The sequence below is a fragment of the Stomoxys calcitrans genome, chromosome 3, assembly GCF_963082655.1.
Source record: "Stomoxys calcitrans chromosome 3, idStoCalc2.1, whole genome shotgun sequence".
Lineage (NCBI taxonomy): Eukaryota > Metazoa > Arthropoda > Insecta > Diptera > Muscidae > Stomoxys > Stomoxys calcitrans.
Window position 1 is genome coordinate 184,820,589 of NC_081554.1, and position 18,449 is coordinate 184,839,037.

The 18,449-nt window shown below is 35.8% G+C and overlaps 1 protein-coding gene across 1 annotated transcript in view; it reads left to right on the forward strand.

The window, feature by feature from the left end:
* Positions 1-544: 544 nt before the first annotated feature.
* LOC106093690 (gamma-aminobutyric acid type B receptor subunit 1) overlaps positions 545-18,449 on the forward strand; it is a 400,156-nt gene continuing 382,251 nt past the window's right edge. The window contains exon 1 of the mRNA XM_059366135.1: positions 545-629. Coding sequence (XP_059222118.1) covers positions 573-629 — 57 coding nt within the window. The 5' untranslated portion in view covers positions 545-572. The remainder of the gene's footprint in view (positions 630-18,449) is intronic.

The following is an 18,449-nucleotide window of genomic DNA, read 5'->3' on the forward strand; positions in this document are numbered from 1 at the left end:
CAAAGCCAGCAGAAAATCGCACTCCCTTAGCAACACCCATCGATTTTGTGTTATATGGTTATAAAGCTTTGGCCCATAAAAATTTATAACAATCTCCAATTCAATTTTATACTCAATTTCAGGCTATAGTAATTTATTTACCCCACCATACTCTGTCTCTCTCCCTCTCTCTCTCTCTCTTTCTATGTTTCTGTTTTTAATTAAACGAATGTGGGTTTTATTTAGCCTCTTCAGCACACAAATGTGACTCCCCGCTGTAGGAGGCGGCAAATTCCTTCATACGTCCCTACTATGCCATAACATGCAGGAGGAAATTGACACATAACAATGACATTAAAACCAATTTCATTACAAATAGATAGGTTGGTTGGTTGGTTGTTTTTTTCTTTTTGATTTTTAAACAAACACATTTCTGGTTTTCGAGGTTGCTAACAATATGGCATATTTAATAGGCATTGACAGACAGCATAGGAAACGGATATAATTGAAATGAATAATTAAAGAATTTATTTTTATAATCGAACTGACATTTGACATGGTGGTGAGAGCGGTAAGCGGTCACGCAGACACACATGCCCACGACAAGAAAATTCAATAAATTTTGTGAGAACGAGGGAGGGAAGAAAAAAGTAAGCCCATAAAGGTAAAGATTTCTGCTTGTTGAAAGATGTCAAAGAAACCTTTAAGGAAGGGCAAAAGTCGGGCGGTGCCGACTGTATAATACCCTACACCTTCCCTATAAGTACAATGTGGGGGCTTTATCCAATTCTAAACCAATTTTGATGGACCTCGGCGGATGTTTTCAAAAGGGTTATTAAACAATTCGTACCACATTTCAAGCATATGTTCAAATTTTATAACTACGGGTGACAAATGACAACATTATTGCAAATTAGCTAAAATCTGAAGAACATATATATGGGAGCTATTTTTAATTCTGAACCGATTTCGAGCAAACTTCTCAGATAACATGGTAGTCGTCGAGGAAAGCGTTGTGCAAAATTTTGGCAAGATTGGTCAATAAATGCGCTTGCAATGGCTCTGGGAGTAAAAATCGGGCGATTTACATATATGACAGCTATATCTAAATCTGAACCGATTTCGAGCAAACTTCTTAGATATCGGGGTAGACGTCAAGGAAAGCGTTGCGCAAAATTTTGGCAAGATTGGTCGATAAATGCGCTTGCAATGGCTCTTGGAGTAAAAATCGGGCGATTTACATATATGACAGCTATATCTAAATCTGAACCGATTTCGAGCAAACTTCTTAGATATCGGGGTAGACGTCAAGGAAAGCGTTGCGCAAGTTTTGGCAAGATTGGTCAATAAATTAGGTTGTTGTGACTCTAGAAGTGAAAATCGGACGAACATATATATATGACACCTATATCTAAATCTGAACCGATTTCGACCGAAATTTATAGATATTGTGAAAGACGTCGGGGAAAGAATTGTAAAAAATTTTGGCAAGATTGGTCGATAAATGCGCTTGCAGTGGCTCTAGGAGTGAAAATAGGGCGATATATATATATGACAGCTATATCTAAATCTGAACCGATTTCTACGAAACTCACCAGTAATGTCGAAAGTCATAAGAACATCCTTCATGCCGAATTTCGAGAAAATCGTTTAACAAATGAGCACTTTATTGTAATATTTCTTAAAATCGGACGAACATATATATATGGGAGCTATATCTAAATCTGAACAGATTTCGAGCAAACTTCTTAGATATCGGGGTAGACGTCAAGGAAAGTGTTGCGCAAAATTTTGGCAAAATTTCTCAATAAATTAGAAAATCGGACGAACATATATATATGACACCTATATCTAAATCTGTACCGATTTCGATCGAAATTTATAGATATTGTGGAAGTTGTCGGGGAAAGAATTGTACAAAATTTTGGCAAGATTGGTCGATAAATGCGCTTGCAGTGGCTCTAGGAGTAAAAATCGGACGATATATATATATGGAAGCTATATCTAAATCTGAACCGATTTCCATAAAATCCACTAATAATGTCGAGAGTCTAGAGAAAATCCTTCCCAACAAAACTCAAGAGAATCGCTTAATAAATAACCACTTTATTGCATTATTACTGCAAATCGGACGAACATATATATGGAAGCTATATCTAAATCTCAACCGATTTCCATAAAATTCATTAGTAATGTCGAGAGTCTAGAGAAAATCCTTCGTAACAAAATTCAAGAGAATCGCTTAACAAACGACCATTTCATTGCATTATTACTGCAAATCGGACGAACATATATATGAAAGCTATATCTAAACCTGGACCGATTTCCATAAAATCCACTAGTAATGTCGAGAGTCTAGAGAAAATCCTTCCTAACAAAACTCAAGAAAATCGCTTAACAAATGACCGTTTTATACAGTATTACTGCAAATCGGACGAACATATATATGAAAGCTATATCCAAATCTGAACCGATATCCATAAAATCCACTAGTAATGTCGAGATTCTAGAGAAAATCCTTTCTAACAAAATTTACGAGAAACGCTTAACAATTGACCATTTTATTGCATTATTACTGCAAATCGGACGAACATATATATGAAAGCTATATCCAAATCTGGACCGATTTTTATAAAATCCACCAGTAATGTCGAGAGTCTAGAGAAAATCCTTCCCAACAAAACTCAAGAGAATCGCTTAACAAATAACCATTTTATAGCAGTATTACTGCAAATCGAACAAACATATATATGGGAGCTATATCCAAATCGGAACCGATTTTCCCAATTTCAATAGGCTTCGTCTCTAGGCCGAACGAAATGTCCATACCAACTATGAAGACGATCGTAGTGGTGTAGGGTAAAACAAGTAAAAGCGTGCTAAGTTCGGCCGGGCCGAATCTTATATACCCTCCATCATAGATCGCATTTGTCGAGTTCTTTTCCTGACATCTCTTCTAAGGCAAAAAAGGATATAAGAAAAGATTTGCTCTGCTATTCGAGCGATATCAAGATATGGTCCGGTTTGGCCCACAATTAAATTACATGTGGGAGACCTGTGTAAAATGTCAGCCAATTCGAATAAGAATTGCGCCCTTTGCGGGCCCAAGAAGTAAAATAGAGAGATCGATTTATATGGGAGCTATATCGGGCTATAGGCCGTTTCAGACCATAATAAACACGTATGTTGATGGTCATGAGAATCCGTCGTACAAATCAGGCAAATCGGATAATAATTGCGCACTCTAGAGGCTCAAGAAGTCAAGACACAAGATCGGTTTATATGGCAGCTATATCAGGTTATGGACCGATATGAACCGTACTTGGCACAGTTGTTGGATATCATAACAAAACACGTCGTGTAAAATCTCATTCCAATCGGATAAGAATTGCGCACTCCAGAGGCTCAAGAAGTCAAGACCCAAGATCGGTTTATATGGCAGCTATATCAAAACATGGACCGATATGGTCCATTTACAATACCAACCGACCTACACTAGTAAGAAGTATTTGTGCAAAATTTCAAGCGGCTAGCTTTACTCCTTCGGAAGTTAGCGTGCTTTCGACAGGCAGACGAACGGACGGACGGACGGACAGACGGACGGACGTGGCTAGATCGACATAAAATGTCACGACGATCAAGAAAATATAAACTTTATGGGGTCTCAGACGAATATTTTGAGTAGTTACAAACAGAATGACGAAATTTGTATACCCCCATCCTAAGGTGGAGGATATAAAAAAAAACAAGTAAAAATGTGTTTAGTTCGACCGGGCCGAACTTTGGATATCCACCGACTCGGGTTTATATGTGAACTACCTTTCATCGAAATCCACTGAAAATTGCATACCTTATGTCCCATAGCAGTTACATCGAAATATGTTCCGATTTGGACCAAATACTAATAAGTACCAGTCATTAGCTTTATCTTAAAGTAAACCGATCTGCACCACATACGACACGGATGTCGAAGAGCCTAACATAAGTCACTGTGACAAATCTCAGTAAAAACGGATTATAAATGCGCCTTTTATGGAGCCAAAAATTTAGATCGAGATATCGATCTATATGACAGCTATATCAAAATCTGGACCGATTTGGGCCAAGTTGCACAAAAATGTCGAAGAGCCTAACACAAAGTACTGTCCCAAGTTTCGGGGACATCGGACAATAAATGCGCCTTTTATGGGCCCGAAATCTTAAATCGGGGATCAGTCAATATGGCAGCTAAATCCAAATCTGAACCGATTAGCGCCAAATTGAAGAAGAATGTCGATTGGCTGAACACAACTGACTGTCCCAAATTTCGGCGAAATCGGGTAATAAGTGCGCCTTTTATGGGCCCAAGACATTAAAGCGAGAGATCGGTCTATATGGCAGCTATATTCAAATCTGGACCGATCTCAGCCAAATTGAAGAGGGATGTCGAAGGTCCTAGCACAACTCACTGTCCCATATTTCGGCGAAATCGGACAATAAAAGCGCCTTTTATGGGTTCAAAACCTTAAATCAAGAGATCGGTCTATATGGCAGCTATATCCAAATCTTAACCGATTTATGCCATATTTCAGAATTATGTCGAGGGGCATAACACAACTCATTATCCCATATTTCAGAGAACTCGGACAATAAATGCGCCTTTTATGGGCCCAAAACCTTGAATCGGGGATCGGTCTATATGTCAGCTATATCCAAATCTGGACCGATCTGAGACAAATTGAAGAATTAAGATGTCTAGTGGCCTAAAATAACTCACTGTCCCAAATTTTGGCAAAATCGGACACTAAATGAGCCATTTATGTGCCTAAGACCCATAATCGGCGGATCGGTATATATGACAGCTATATCCAAATATGGACCGATCTAAGCCACATTGAAATAAGTATGTCTATGGGCCTATCCGATTTGCCTGAAATTTTGCATTTTGTGTTTTGGTATCACTTCCAATAACTATGCTAAGTATAGTTCAAATCGGTTCATAACCTTATATAGGTGCCATATAAACCGATCTGGGGTCTTGACTTCTTGAACCTCTAGAGGGCGTATATCTTATCCAATTTGCCTGAAATTTTGCATGGGGTGTTTTGGTATCACTTCCAATAACTATGCTAAGTATAGTTCAAATCGGTTCATAACCTTATATAGGTGCCATATAAACCGATATGGGGTCTTGACTTCTTCAGCCTCTAGAGGGCGCAATTCTTAATTATAATAAATAAATCCTTAATTATAATAAATAAATATAATAATAAATTAAAAAAAATTCTTATTAGTGTAGGTCGGTTGGGATTGTAAATAGGCCATATCGGTCTATGTTTTGATATACCTGCCATATAAACCGATCGTGGGTCTTGACTTTTTGGGCCTCTAGAGGGCGCAATTCTTATCCGATTGGAATGAAATTTCGCACGACGTGTTTTGTTATGGTATCCAACAACTGTGCCAAGTATGGTTCAAATCGATGCATAACCTTATATAGCTGCCTTATAAACCGATCTGGGGTCTTGACTTCTTCAGCGTCTAGAGGGCACAATTCCTTTCCGATTTGACTGAAATTTCGCATGAGGTGTTTCATTATCACATTCAACAACTGTGCTAAGAATAGTTCAAATCGATCCATAACCTGATATAGCTGCCATATAAACCGATCTGGGGTCTTGACTTCTAGAGCCACTAGAGGGCGCAATTATTATCCGATTTGGCTGAAATTTTGCATGAAATGTTTTGTTATAACTTTCAACAACTGTATTAAGAATGGTTTAAATTGGTTCATAACCTGATATAGCTGCCGTATAAACCGATCTGGGATCTTGACTTCTCGAGCCACTAGAGGGCGCAATTATTATTTGATTTAGCTGAAATTTTGCATGAGGTGTTTTGTTATGGCATTCAACAACTGTGCCAAGAATTCAAATCTGTCCATAACCTGATATAGCTGCCATATAATCCGATGTGGGGTCTTGACTTCTTGAGCCGCTAAAGAGAGCAAGTATTTTCCGATTTGTCTGAAATTTTGTTCAACGGTTTCTCTCATGACCTTAAACATACGTGTCGAATATGACATGAATCGGTTTATAGCCTAATACAGCTCCTCTATAAACCGATCTCCCGTACAGTTCTGATTCTAACTCTTTCACACTTGCTAGCAATCACTTCAAATACTTTCCTATCGTAGCATTGATCTGCTAGCAAATCTTGTGTTGTGTTTTGGGCAAAAAACTATGCCTATTTGTTTTCTTATACCAGTTATGCTGAGCCCTAGTACTTGCACAACAACTAAAAAAAACCTTTGCAACACAAACAAAAAAAAACAAAACCCCTTATAGCAGCTACACAAATTACTCTTCAATTTGCTCTACACTTGCCATACTCACACTTACAAGCAATAGATTGTAAAAAAAAGACCCATTGAGGTATCATAAATTCGAAAAATGGAAAAAACCGCCATTACATGTTCAGTAACCTTTGAACACATAAAGGAATTGAGGCAAAAATAGCAATGCCAGGCAACACTGGGCTACAAAACAAAGACCCCCGCACCCAAGAAAAAAAAACGGCAAATTGTATAACAAAGTAAAACAAAAACTCACCAAGATAAAAGGTAGAGGGGAAAAAAAATGGAAAATAACAACAAAAAATTGCAAATTACCTTAAGTCATACACAAACTGATGTTGTGGAGTTTGATAGTTTTTTATCTGTGCTACTGCTTTGGTGTATGAGTACGTATGGAAAGGTGTTTAAAGATAGGTGCTTGAGTTTCTCTTTTTTTTGCTCCCACAAGTGTTAGAGAGACTGGCAAGGTAAATGGTTTGAAGTGGGTGCGAGACAGAGAAAGAGAGAGAGTGAATATAAGAGGTTGTGAGCTTAAAGGGCCTAGTTATGATTCAAGTGGTTACAAGCAAATTACAACAACAAAAAACACTATATTCAATGATAACAAGGTTGCCAAGGTTGCCGATGGCAGATGTTTATGCTACCGAAAACAAAAACACCGACATGAATGGAGGGTTATTTATTTTCTACTTGAAGGAGAGATGACATCCTTCAAATCCGAACTTTTTGATCTTCGAGGGCTTATTAGTTGACAAAATAAAAAAAATGCAATAAAATAAAATAAAATAAAATAAAATAAAATAAAATAAAATAAAATAAAATAAAATAAAATAAAATAAAATAAAATAAAATAAAATAAAATAAAATAAAATAAAATAAAATAAAATAAAATAAAATAAAATAAAATAAAATAAAATAAAATAAAATAAAATAAAATAAAATAAAATAAAATAAAATAAAATAAAATAAAATAAAATAAAATAAAATAAAATAAAATAAAATAAAATAAAATAAAATAAAATAAAATAAAATAAAATAAAATAAAATAAAATAAAATAAAATAAAATAAAATAAAATAAAATAAAATAAAATAAAATAAAATAAAATAAAATAAAATAAAATAAAATAAAATAAAATAAAATAAAATAAAATAAAATAAAATAAAATAAAATAAAATAAAATAAAATAAAATAAAATAAAATAAAATAAAATAAAATAAAATAAAATAAAATAAAATAAAATAAAATAAAATAAAATAAAATAAAATAAAATAAAATAAAATAAAATAAAATAAAATAAAATAAAATAAAATAAAATAAAATAAAATAAAATAAAATAAAATTGTAGAAGCAGCTTTTATATAAATCACATTGAAGATAATTATATTTTTGATATTATACGTAATGCACTTTAATTTTATTTGAACTTAGATTTTTGCTTGAGTGTAACCAATTTCTCTTTAACGTTAAATATTAAAACACTCTTTTGAGTTTTGATTTATACCATTGATATTTTTACCATTTGTAACATTAACTTATACCATTGATTTATATACCATGGATTTATTCTCTCATTTGCAATTTTACACTCGAATCATTATCACTCACCTAATAGCATTTGTCTCTTTCTTTATTATACGTTTTGTCATATGATCTATAGTGAGTACTCTCACTCTCGTTTGTATAACATGTTTTCTTTTGTTTTGAGTGTATAACAGATTAAGTTTGTCAAACACTTGTAGGCTTAGTCTTAAACTTTGTGAAAAATAAAATCCTTCTTCTAATAGCATTCAACGAAGACAGTTGTCTCATTATTTAAAGCGGAAGAAACTCATAGGAGGACAAGTTAGGACTTTTAAGTCTGACTTGGCCCGTAAAATAAATATAAAATTAAACTGAACATTATCCAGCTAGGACGTTTCGTCTGGTTAGGATTTGTTCATAAAATTCATAATTTAATGAAATATAAAACCACTAGGGTTGGACCCTTAATCTTGCCCTCAAAACTGCTAGGGTTGGACCCTTCATCCTGCCCTTAATATATCCTAGGGTTGGACCCTTCATCCATTCCCTACAATTGGCGCCCAACAAAAACTTAAGTTTCCTGAAAATTAATAAGATTTTTACTATTTCTGTGGTTTCAACGTGGTGCTGACGTCATCAAACATTTGTCCGACCATACTGCTCTGATTATTCTTGGAGTATTGTTGTTGTTGTCCAGCATTGGTTTGGTTTCAGTGCATTATTGCGTTCTTGCTGATACTCAATTGCATTAGTCGTCAAATCCCACCAGTGTTGTTGTTGCAAATCATCACCACGATCATCATTTCTGTTGCTTCTGTAGTTGTTGTTGCATATCTTCAGCATAACCATTATTTCATTTGCTTCTGTTGTTATTGCAATTCATCATCTCAGTCATCGGTTTGACCATTCGTTGTTGTCGTTGCAAAGAAGGCTTGCGTTGTTGCTTTGAATTTGAGTGATATTCCATATAAAGAGAGGGGATATTGCTATAGGCAGCGAGGTTGAAGAAGATTCTCTTAAACAGGGTTCCCCTATTTTGAAAATATATTTTACCATATATGGCTGTAAGGCGAAGCCCACGTTCAACGTCATCTTTAACTGATACCCTAAACAGTGGATTAGCAATGGAGTTGGACCGCACTCAGAATGTTGCCAAGGCAAATTCAAATACTAGTTCTAGTACAAGTGCAAGTACAAGCGCTAGTACAAAAGGTTCTTCTGGAACCACAAGCGAGGCTTCACGAAATATGGTCTTAAGCGATGCCCAATTCAGAACACTCATAAGTGGTTTAAGCGTCAGACAAGAAGTCAAATCGACATTTAGTAACTGCACAGCTCGTTTTCATGGCAACCGAAATTCGACAAACGTAGAAGATTTTTTAGCTACAATTTTAGTCTATAAAGAAGCCGAAAATATTTCAGACTTTCTGGCACTCACTAGTCTTCCCCTATTATTAGAAGGCTACGCTTCCAGTTGGTGGCAAGGAGTCAAGGATGAAGCGAAGACATTCAATGATGCTGTAGATCTTTTACGAGGAGCCTTTGCACCTCCAAAACCAGATTGGCGAATATTCAGTGAGATTGCGCAAGAAAAACAAAAGTTGTTTGAGACTACAGACAGTTTCATTTGTAGAAAGCGACGACTTTTCGCACAACTATCAGAAAAACTTTCAGAAAATACTATGCTTAACATGATATTTAGCCAGCTTAGTTTGAAAATCCGAGAAAGAATTCAAAGAGAAAGCGTAACATCTTTTCATGATCTCCTATGTAAGGCAAGGGAAATTGAAATGCTTGTTGCTGAGAATAGGCAAGATAAGGTGGAAGAAAAGTCAAAGCCAGCCGAAAATCAGGGAAAATCTGTCCTAAGATGCACTTTCTGCAGAAAACGAAACCATTTGGCAGAAAATTGTTTCAAGAAAATTGAAGCAGAAAAGCACAAAAATGCTAAGGAAAGGCCAGAAACAAATTTGAACTGTTACGGATGTGGAGCAGCAGGATACTACCGCTCAAATTGCCCATTCTGTAATAAAACAAATTCGAATACTGATCCAAGAGATGGTCACCTTGATTTTAATTCCATGCATTCTACAGTAGTGGGACGTAACGTCCCAGTGGTGGACATAAATGTAAATGGTTTACAGGGAGAGGCATATTTTGACACCGCAGCTCGAACTAGCGTTGCTGGTTACCATCTTTATCAAAAGCTAATTCAAAAAGAGGTACCATTCCAAAAAGTATGCGCTGAGATTATACTGGCAGATGGTATTGCTAGAAATGAGACCGTATACTCTACAGTAGTGGATATTATAATTGGAAAACGCTTTAAGAAAATACGTTTCATTTGTTTGCCCAAGGCTATAGGAAACAGAACCCTACTAGGAATAGATTTCCTTGAAGAAAATAATATTGTTCTGGACCTAGCCCAACGTATATGGCATTTTAAAGATGATCCGTCAACAAATTTTAGCTTCAAACTTCATCAACCTGGTATACTAAATAGTATTTCTTCGATTAAAAAGGTGAATGAGACACCAGACGATGTAAAAGACTTTTTGTCCTGGTTCGAGAATGGCAATGATTACTCGCCAAAAAGTATAAACAAAATCTTTAAAGACTCAGTTTCAGAAAATACCGAAATCCAATCTGTTTCAAGTCTTTTTCCACCTCCAAAGAAAGTAAAATACGATGAGTATTGCGATGAAATATTCACACCAATTGAATTAAATTCAATTGATATAAAGCTCCGTCGAAGTGAAGGTCCACATTTGACCGAAAAAGAAAGAAAATCACTTGAAGAATTACTGGTAGCTGAAAAGGAAATATTTGAGGACATTGATATTCCAGCACCTCATGTAGAACACTATATAAAAACAGGATCACATGAACCCATAGCTAACGCCCCATACAGGATTTCGCCAAAAATGAAAACTGTTTTAAAAGCTGAGCTAGATAAAATGTTGGAAAAAGGCATCATACAAGAAGAAGAATCTCCATGGGCATTCCCAGTTGTTCTGATTCCTAAAAAAGATGGTTCAATTAGACTATGCGTTGACTATCGTCGCCTAAATGCGATAACTACTGCAGATACATATCCTTTACCAAGGATCGATGATCTTTTACACTCAGCGAAAACCACGCCATTCATGTCGACCTTAGACTTGCGTTCCGGTTACTGGCAGATAAAAGTTGCGGAAAAGGATAGAAAGAAGACTGCCTTCACAACACCGTTTGGTATATATGTGTTTAATAGAATGCCTTTTGGCTTAAAAAATGCCCCAGCTACGTTCCAACGTCTTATTGATAAGTTTCGCAATGGCCTACCGAATATATTAATCCTGGCGTATTTGGATGACATCATTATTTGTTCAAAAGATTTGGGTTCACATATATCCGATTTAAAACAAATATTTGAACGACTTAAAATGTTCGGATTTCATCTCAACCGAGAAAAATGTTTCTTTTGCAAGCCAGCCATCAAATACCTTGGGCATATTCTTACTACCAAAGGACTCAAACCCGATCCAGAAAAGACAAAAGCTATAATGGAAAGGCCTAAACCAAGAAATCCAAAAGAAGTTTTGTCATTTTTACAAACGTGCTCATGGTACAGGCGTTTCATTCCTTCTTTTGCCAACGTTTCTAAACCTTTATCAGATTTAATCAAGAAAAACGCTATTTGGCGATGGTCAGAAAGAGAGCAGTCAGCTTTTGATACCATGAAAAACCTTCTGTCCTCTCCACCGATTTTAAAACAAGTTGACGAAAATTTGCCATTCATATTGAAAACTGATGCAAGCAACTATGCTTTGGGGGCTGTTTTAGTCCAGGGGGAGAAGGAGGAAGAGCATATAATCGAATATGCGAGTCGATTATTATTGGTAGCCGAGAAAAACTACTCTACGACAGAAAGAGAAGCCTTGGCGGTAGTATGGGCAGTTCAAAAATTTAGGGGTTATATCGAAGGTTCTGAAGTTTTGGTGCTCACTGATCATCAGCCCTTAAAATGGCTATTTAGCCTAAAAAGCCCAACAGGTCGTCTAGCAAGATGGGCTCTACAACTCCAGACATTTAACATTCGATTTGAATATACCCCTGGTCGCCAAAATATTGTGGCAGACACCCTTTCAAGACCACCTTGCTTGCTGGAGAGCCACAATGAGCTAAAGTGCGAATGTATGGCCATTGAAATCGATTTTCCACACAAAGGAGCTGAAGACTTCAGAGAGGCACAAATAAAAGACCCAGCATTGAAAGCCATAATTGATTCATTCGAAAATGATGACGAAAATGTGTCTAAATACACAGGCAGAGGTTATATCATGTTAGATGGTGTTCTATATAGATTTTGCTCTGAGGAAGAATCAGAAAATGGACAATTGGTAGTTCCTGAGTCAATGCGTAGCATGATTCTTTATAACTTTCATGACGTCTCTACCGCTGGTCACTATGGAATCGATAGAACAATCAGTCGAATATCGCCACATTATTATTGGCCAGGTATGAGAAAACAGATCACAAACTATGTCAAATGCTGCATTGAGTGTCAACGCTATAAGCCCTCAAACTTAAAACCTGCTGGTCTTCTGAAAACTGTTAGCAGCAATCAGAGATTCGAAATAATAGCAATTGATTTGTTTGGACCACTGCCACGCACCCCACAAGACCACCAGTGGATATTGATTGTAGAGGATTTATGTAGCCGTTGGACTGAGTTATTTCCTTTAAAAACTGCTTCAGCTGAGAACTGTGCATTAATTTTATTAAACGAAGTCTTTTTGCGATATGGAATTCCAAGAAGAGTCCATTCAGATAATGGCACACAATTTATTTCGAGCGTAATGCAAAAACTCACTTACTGCTTAGGCATTGTGCAGTCATTTACACCGGTGTATCATCCGGAAGCCAACCCGGTGGAACGAAAGAACCGTGACTTAAAAGTGCAGCTGTCAATCTACGTTGGTCAAGATCATACCACCTGGGATGTTAATTTGCCATCCATAAGATTTGCCATGAATACTGCGAAATGTGCATCCACTGGATATACTGCCGCATATTTGACATTTGGGCGTGAATTGAGGACACCGATGCAAGTTCAAACAGATCTAAAAGCTATAGTAAAAGCAGAAAATTTCGTACCTCAAATAACACCTCACCTTCTTCGACTTGCTGATAGCCTTTCCCTTGCAATGGAGTGCCAAGAAAAGATGCAAGACAGAAACAAACTATATGCAGATTTGAAACGCAGACCGCAGCAAAACTTTGAAATTGGTGACAGAGTGCTTATTTCAACGCACATTCTTAGTAAGAAAGATAATAATCTCACTTCAAAACTGGTACCTCGGCGTGATGGACCATATATAATATTGAACAAAAAGGGAACCTCGTGTTACACTGTAGCTTCAATGGATCAACCCAGTGTTCCAATAGCAACTTATCACTCATCAGACCTAACCTTATATGAAGGAAATACTGATAAACCTCTTTATAAACTCAAACGTAGAGGTCGGCCTAGGAAAGCCTCTTCAACAGACAACACAGAGCAATTTGAAAATGCAACTGCGACGAACAAGAATGCAACTACTACAAAGCCGATACTCAAGCCTAAAAACGTTACACCCAATGACACAACACACATAATGCAACAACCCATCGAAAATATACCACCTTCAACAAATGCCACAGAAGGTAATACTACAATGAACAGAAGGTCCTACCGCAACCGACGACAGCCACACAGATACGGGAATGTCCTGCCACATCATCGGGACGATTTCTGAGGCAGAGGGGGAGCATGTAGAAGCAGCTTTTATATAAATCACATTGAAGATAATTATATTTTTGATATTATACGTAATGCACTTTAATTTTATTTGAACTTAGATTTTTGCTTGAGTGTAACCAATTTCTCTTTAACGTTAAATATTAAAACACTCTTTTGAGTTTTGATTTATACCATTGATATTTTTACCATTTGTAACATTAACTTATACCATTGATTTATATACCATGGATTTATTCTCTCATTTGCAATTTTACACTCGAATCATTATCACTCACCTAATAGCATTTGTCTCTTTCTTTATTATACGTTTTGTCATATGATCTATAGTGAGTACTCTCACTCTCGTTTGTATAACATGTTTTCTTTTGTTTTGAGTGTATAACAGATTAAGTTTGTCAAACACTTGTAGGCTTAGTCTTAAACTTTGTGAAAAATAAAATCCTTCTTCTAATAGCATTCAACGAAGACAGTTGTCTCATTATTTAAAGCGGAAGAAACTCATAGGAGGACAAGTTAGGACTTTTAAGTCTGACTTGGCCCGTAAAATAAATATAAAATTAAACTGAACATTATCCAGCTAGGACGTTTCGTCTGGTTAGGATTTGTTCATAAAATTCATAATTTAATGAAATATAAAACCACTAGGGTTGGACCCTTAATCTTGCCCTCAAAACTGCTAGGGTTGGACCCTTCATCCTGCCCTTAATATATCCTAGGGTTGGACCCTTCATCCATTCCCTACAAAATAAAATAAAATAAAATAAAATAAAATAAAATAAAATAAAATAAAATGAAATAAAATAAAATAAAATAAAATAAAATAAAATAAAATAAAATAAAATAAAATAAAATAAAATAAAATAAAATAAATAAAATAAAATAAAATAAATTAAAATAAAATAAAATAAAATAAAATAAAATAAAATAAAATAAAATAAAATAAAATAAAATAAAATAAAATAAAATAAAATAAAATAAAATAAAATAAAATAAAATAAGATAAAATAAAATAAAATAAAACAAAATAAAATAAAATAAAATAAAATAAAATAAAATAAAATAAAATAAAATAAAATAAAATAAAATAAAATAAAATAAAATAAAATAAAATAAAATAAAATAAAATAAAATAAAATAAAATAAAATAAAATAAAATAAAATAAAATAAAATAAAATAAAATAAAATAAAATAAAATAAAATATCCATCCTTCGAATCCGAACTTTTTGATATTCGTGGGCCTATTAGTTGACAAAATAAAAAAAAATAAAATAAATTAAAATAAAATAAAAAAATAAAATAAAATAAAATAAAATAAAAAAAATAAAATAAAATACAATAAATTAAAGCAAATAAAGGCGAGCTAAGTTCGGCCAGGCCGAATTTTGAAAACCGACCACCATGGATTCTGCTAAAATTTTTGTCAAATCAGCAAAAATTACAGCTTCCACGAACCAAACAAGGATGATCGAGGTACCGATTGAGACCGTACTTGGCACAGTTGCCAGAAGTCATAACGGAACACTACATGCCAAATTTCAGCCAAATCGGACAAAAATTGCGATTTCCAAGGGCTCAAGAAATCAAATCGGGAGATCGGTTTATATGGGTGCTATATCAAGTTATAGACCGATTTGGATCGTAGTTGACACTGTTGTTGGAAACCATAACGGAACACTACATGCCATATTTCAGCCAAATCGGGCAAAAACTGCGGTTTCCAAGGGCTCAAGAGGTCAAATCGGAAGATCGGTTTATATGGGAGCTATATCAGGTTAATGACCTATTTGGACCGTACTTGGAACAGTTTTGGAGACTTGGACCAAAATTTTAATATGATATTCGTTTTCTAGTTTCAAATACCTTTCATTTGATTCCAATATTGTGCCTATCGGTCCACTTTTGGTTTTCGATGGAGTTTTTGGGGTAAGAGGATCTGTCCCCATCCGATATTAAAAACTTATTTAGCATATGTTTCCTTCCAGACCAATTTTCACAATCATCGGTTCAGACGTTTCTGATTCCACGGAAAAAACAAACAAACCGAATCCCATATAGTCATGATAGGTTCATATGCCCATTTGGGGCGTTTTCAGGAGGTGGGGTATCCCCCTATATTTCGATCTGATTTTGAATGCTGAATTCGTAATCTACTCCCGAATTTCATTTTATTTGAGCCCCATATTGACACAAACGTTTAAAATGTGTATTTGAGGGAGTTTTGAGGTTGGGGCGGTCCGATGGGTACTTAGACTAACATTTTGATATCATATTCGTATTCTACTCTCCAACACCTTTCATTTGATACCCATATTGTCCCGATTGGTCTACTTTAGATTTTGGGTGTTGTTTTTGGGGTAACAACCCCAATCCCCCATCCGATATCAACAAAGTGCATAGCCTATTCTTCCTTCCTGACCAAATTCGTAATCTACAGCCGAATAACTTTCAGTTGATTCCCATATTGTCATGATCGTCCATTTAACCAATTTTCGGGTGTTTTGGTGCTGGGGCGGCCCCCTCATTCACTTGGACCCAATTTTTGATATGAAATTCGCACTCTACTCCTGAATACCTTTCATTTGAGTCCCATATTGTCCCCATCGGCTCACTTTTATTTATGGATAGTACATTTAGGGTAAGGGGGAGAGTCCGCCCCCCTTCTGATATCAAAAAATGTATAGCCTATGTTTCCTTCCAGACCAACCTACAAAATCTTTTAAAATTTCAAGTTAATCGGTTCAGCCGTTTTTGAGTCTGTTCGTCTGAGACCCCATAAAGTATATATATTCTTGATCGTCGTGACATTTTATGTCGATCTAGCCATGTCCGTCCGTCCGTCTGTCTGTCGAAAGCACGCTAACTTTCGAAGTAGTAAAGTTAGCCGCTTGAAATTTTGCACAAATACTTCTTATTAGTGTAGGTCGGTTGGGATTGTAAATGGGCCATATCGGTCCATATTGTGATATAGCTGCCATATAAACCGATCTGGGCCTTGACTACTTGAGACTCTAGAGGGCGCACTTTTTGTCCGATTGGAATGACATTTTGCACGACGTGTTTCGCTATGACTTTCAACAGCTGTGCTAAGTTAAGTTCAAATCGGTCAATAACCTGATATAGCCGCCATATAAACCGATCTTGAATCTTGACTTCTTGAGCCACTAGATGGCGCAATTCCTATCAGATTTGAATGAAATTTTGCAAAAAGTATTTTGTTATGATATCCAACAACTGTGTTAAGTATGGCTCAAATCGGTGCATGACCTGATATTGTTGTCATATAATTTCATTGATTTCTTGAGTTGCTAGAGGGTGCAATTCCTATCCCATTTGGCTGAAAATTTTCAAGGAGTTACAAACAGGATGACAAAATTAGTATACTCCCATCTTATGGTGGAGGACATAAAAATTTATTAATATAAAATTTAAACCATATCGAATAAAGTAAATTAATAGAATGTTATGGCTTACAATAAAATTGCAACAATTTCTGTATGGTCCCTCACTCACTCTCACTCGCTGCTTTCTGCTTCATTGTATAAAATCATCATAACAAGGACATTCAGCGACAAGTCAACACCCTCATAATCATAGCACAATTTTGTATGTGATGCTAGTGCAGTTCAGAGGATGCGATGGGTTCAACTGCCGACTGTTACTGTGCCCTAGCGGGCCACACACAGCTAAAAAGCAATGACGCTGACAGTGCCAACAAACAACATCAACAAGGACATTGACTACATTTTCTTATGCCATTACAATGGCAACGGATTTGCCGAAAGGATCTTTCCTGTCTCCAAAGCTGTGCCAGTGACGCTGCCACAATGTTTGTGTAATTGACTGCACAATGACTATAAACAAAGTGTCATTGTATTTTGCACAAAAGGAAAGCCAATGTACATACCTAAGGACATTCATGACTGAATATCTATGTGACTGTGGGTGCAATAATTTTTGTTTGTTTATGAGTATGTGGGCCCTTACTTTGCATGGCACACCAAATTGTTGGGATTTTTATCTTTGAGAAGACAAATGTTGCGGCAAATATTGCACAAACGCTAGAATATTCGTTTTACCAATCTCTCATACATTCTCCCTGCCTCTCTCCTTCACTCACTCACTCACTCACTGCATGGCTTTGCTGTGCTTCTTTTTGATTAAGTATGCCGCTTGTCCTGTGTGCATGTTTGAGTGAGTGTGACATTGCATTTTTGTGGTGTGAGTGGGTGTATGAGTGGGTGGTGTGGCCCATTATGATAGTCTTAAACGATACATTTAAACATTTGTGGTTTATGACTTAGACCATTGTTATTGTCCTTCTTATGCTACATTGGCCATTCTCAAGTGCTGATAAATTTTATGTTTGGGAAACACTGAAAGCTCTTCATTTAAAGGCGCCATTATGCAGGTTATTTTGAATATTGATATTGTCTCGATTGTGAGAAAGGAAAAGAAAAGAAGAGTGGTTATAATTTACAGAAAATTTCTAGTACAGTTAGGAAGGTGGATATCCTCCATGTTTGTACAACCTGAATGACTGCCCACACCTTCAGTTTCAGGACTTTCTAAATATTGGATGATGACAAAATTATTATCATGCTACAGCCTTCAAAAACTGAAATATTGAGCTGAAATTTGGCACAGATTTATTTATTTACTCCATACGGAGATTTAGAGTTTTTTATAGCCTCTACCATAGAATGAGGGCATACTAATTTCGTCATTCTGTTCGTAACATCTCGAAATATGCTTCTAAAACCCCATAAAGAATATATATTCTTGATCGTCATGTTATTTTAAGTCGATCTAGCCGCGTCCGTCCGTCC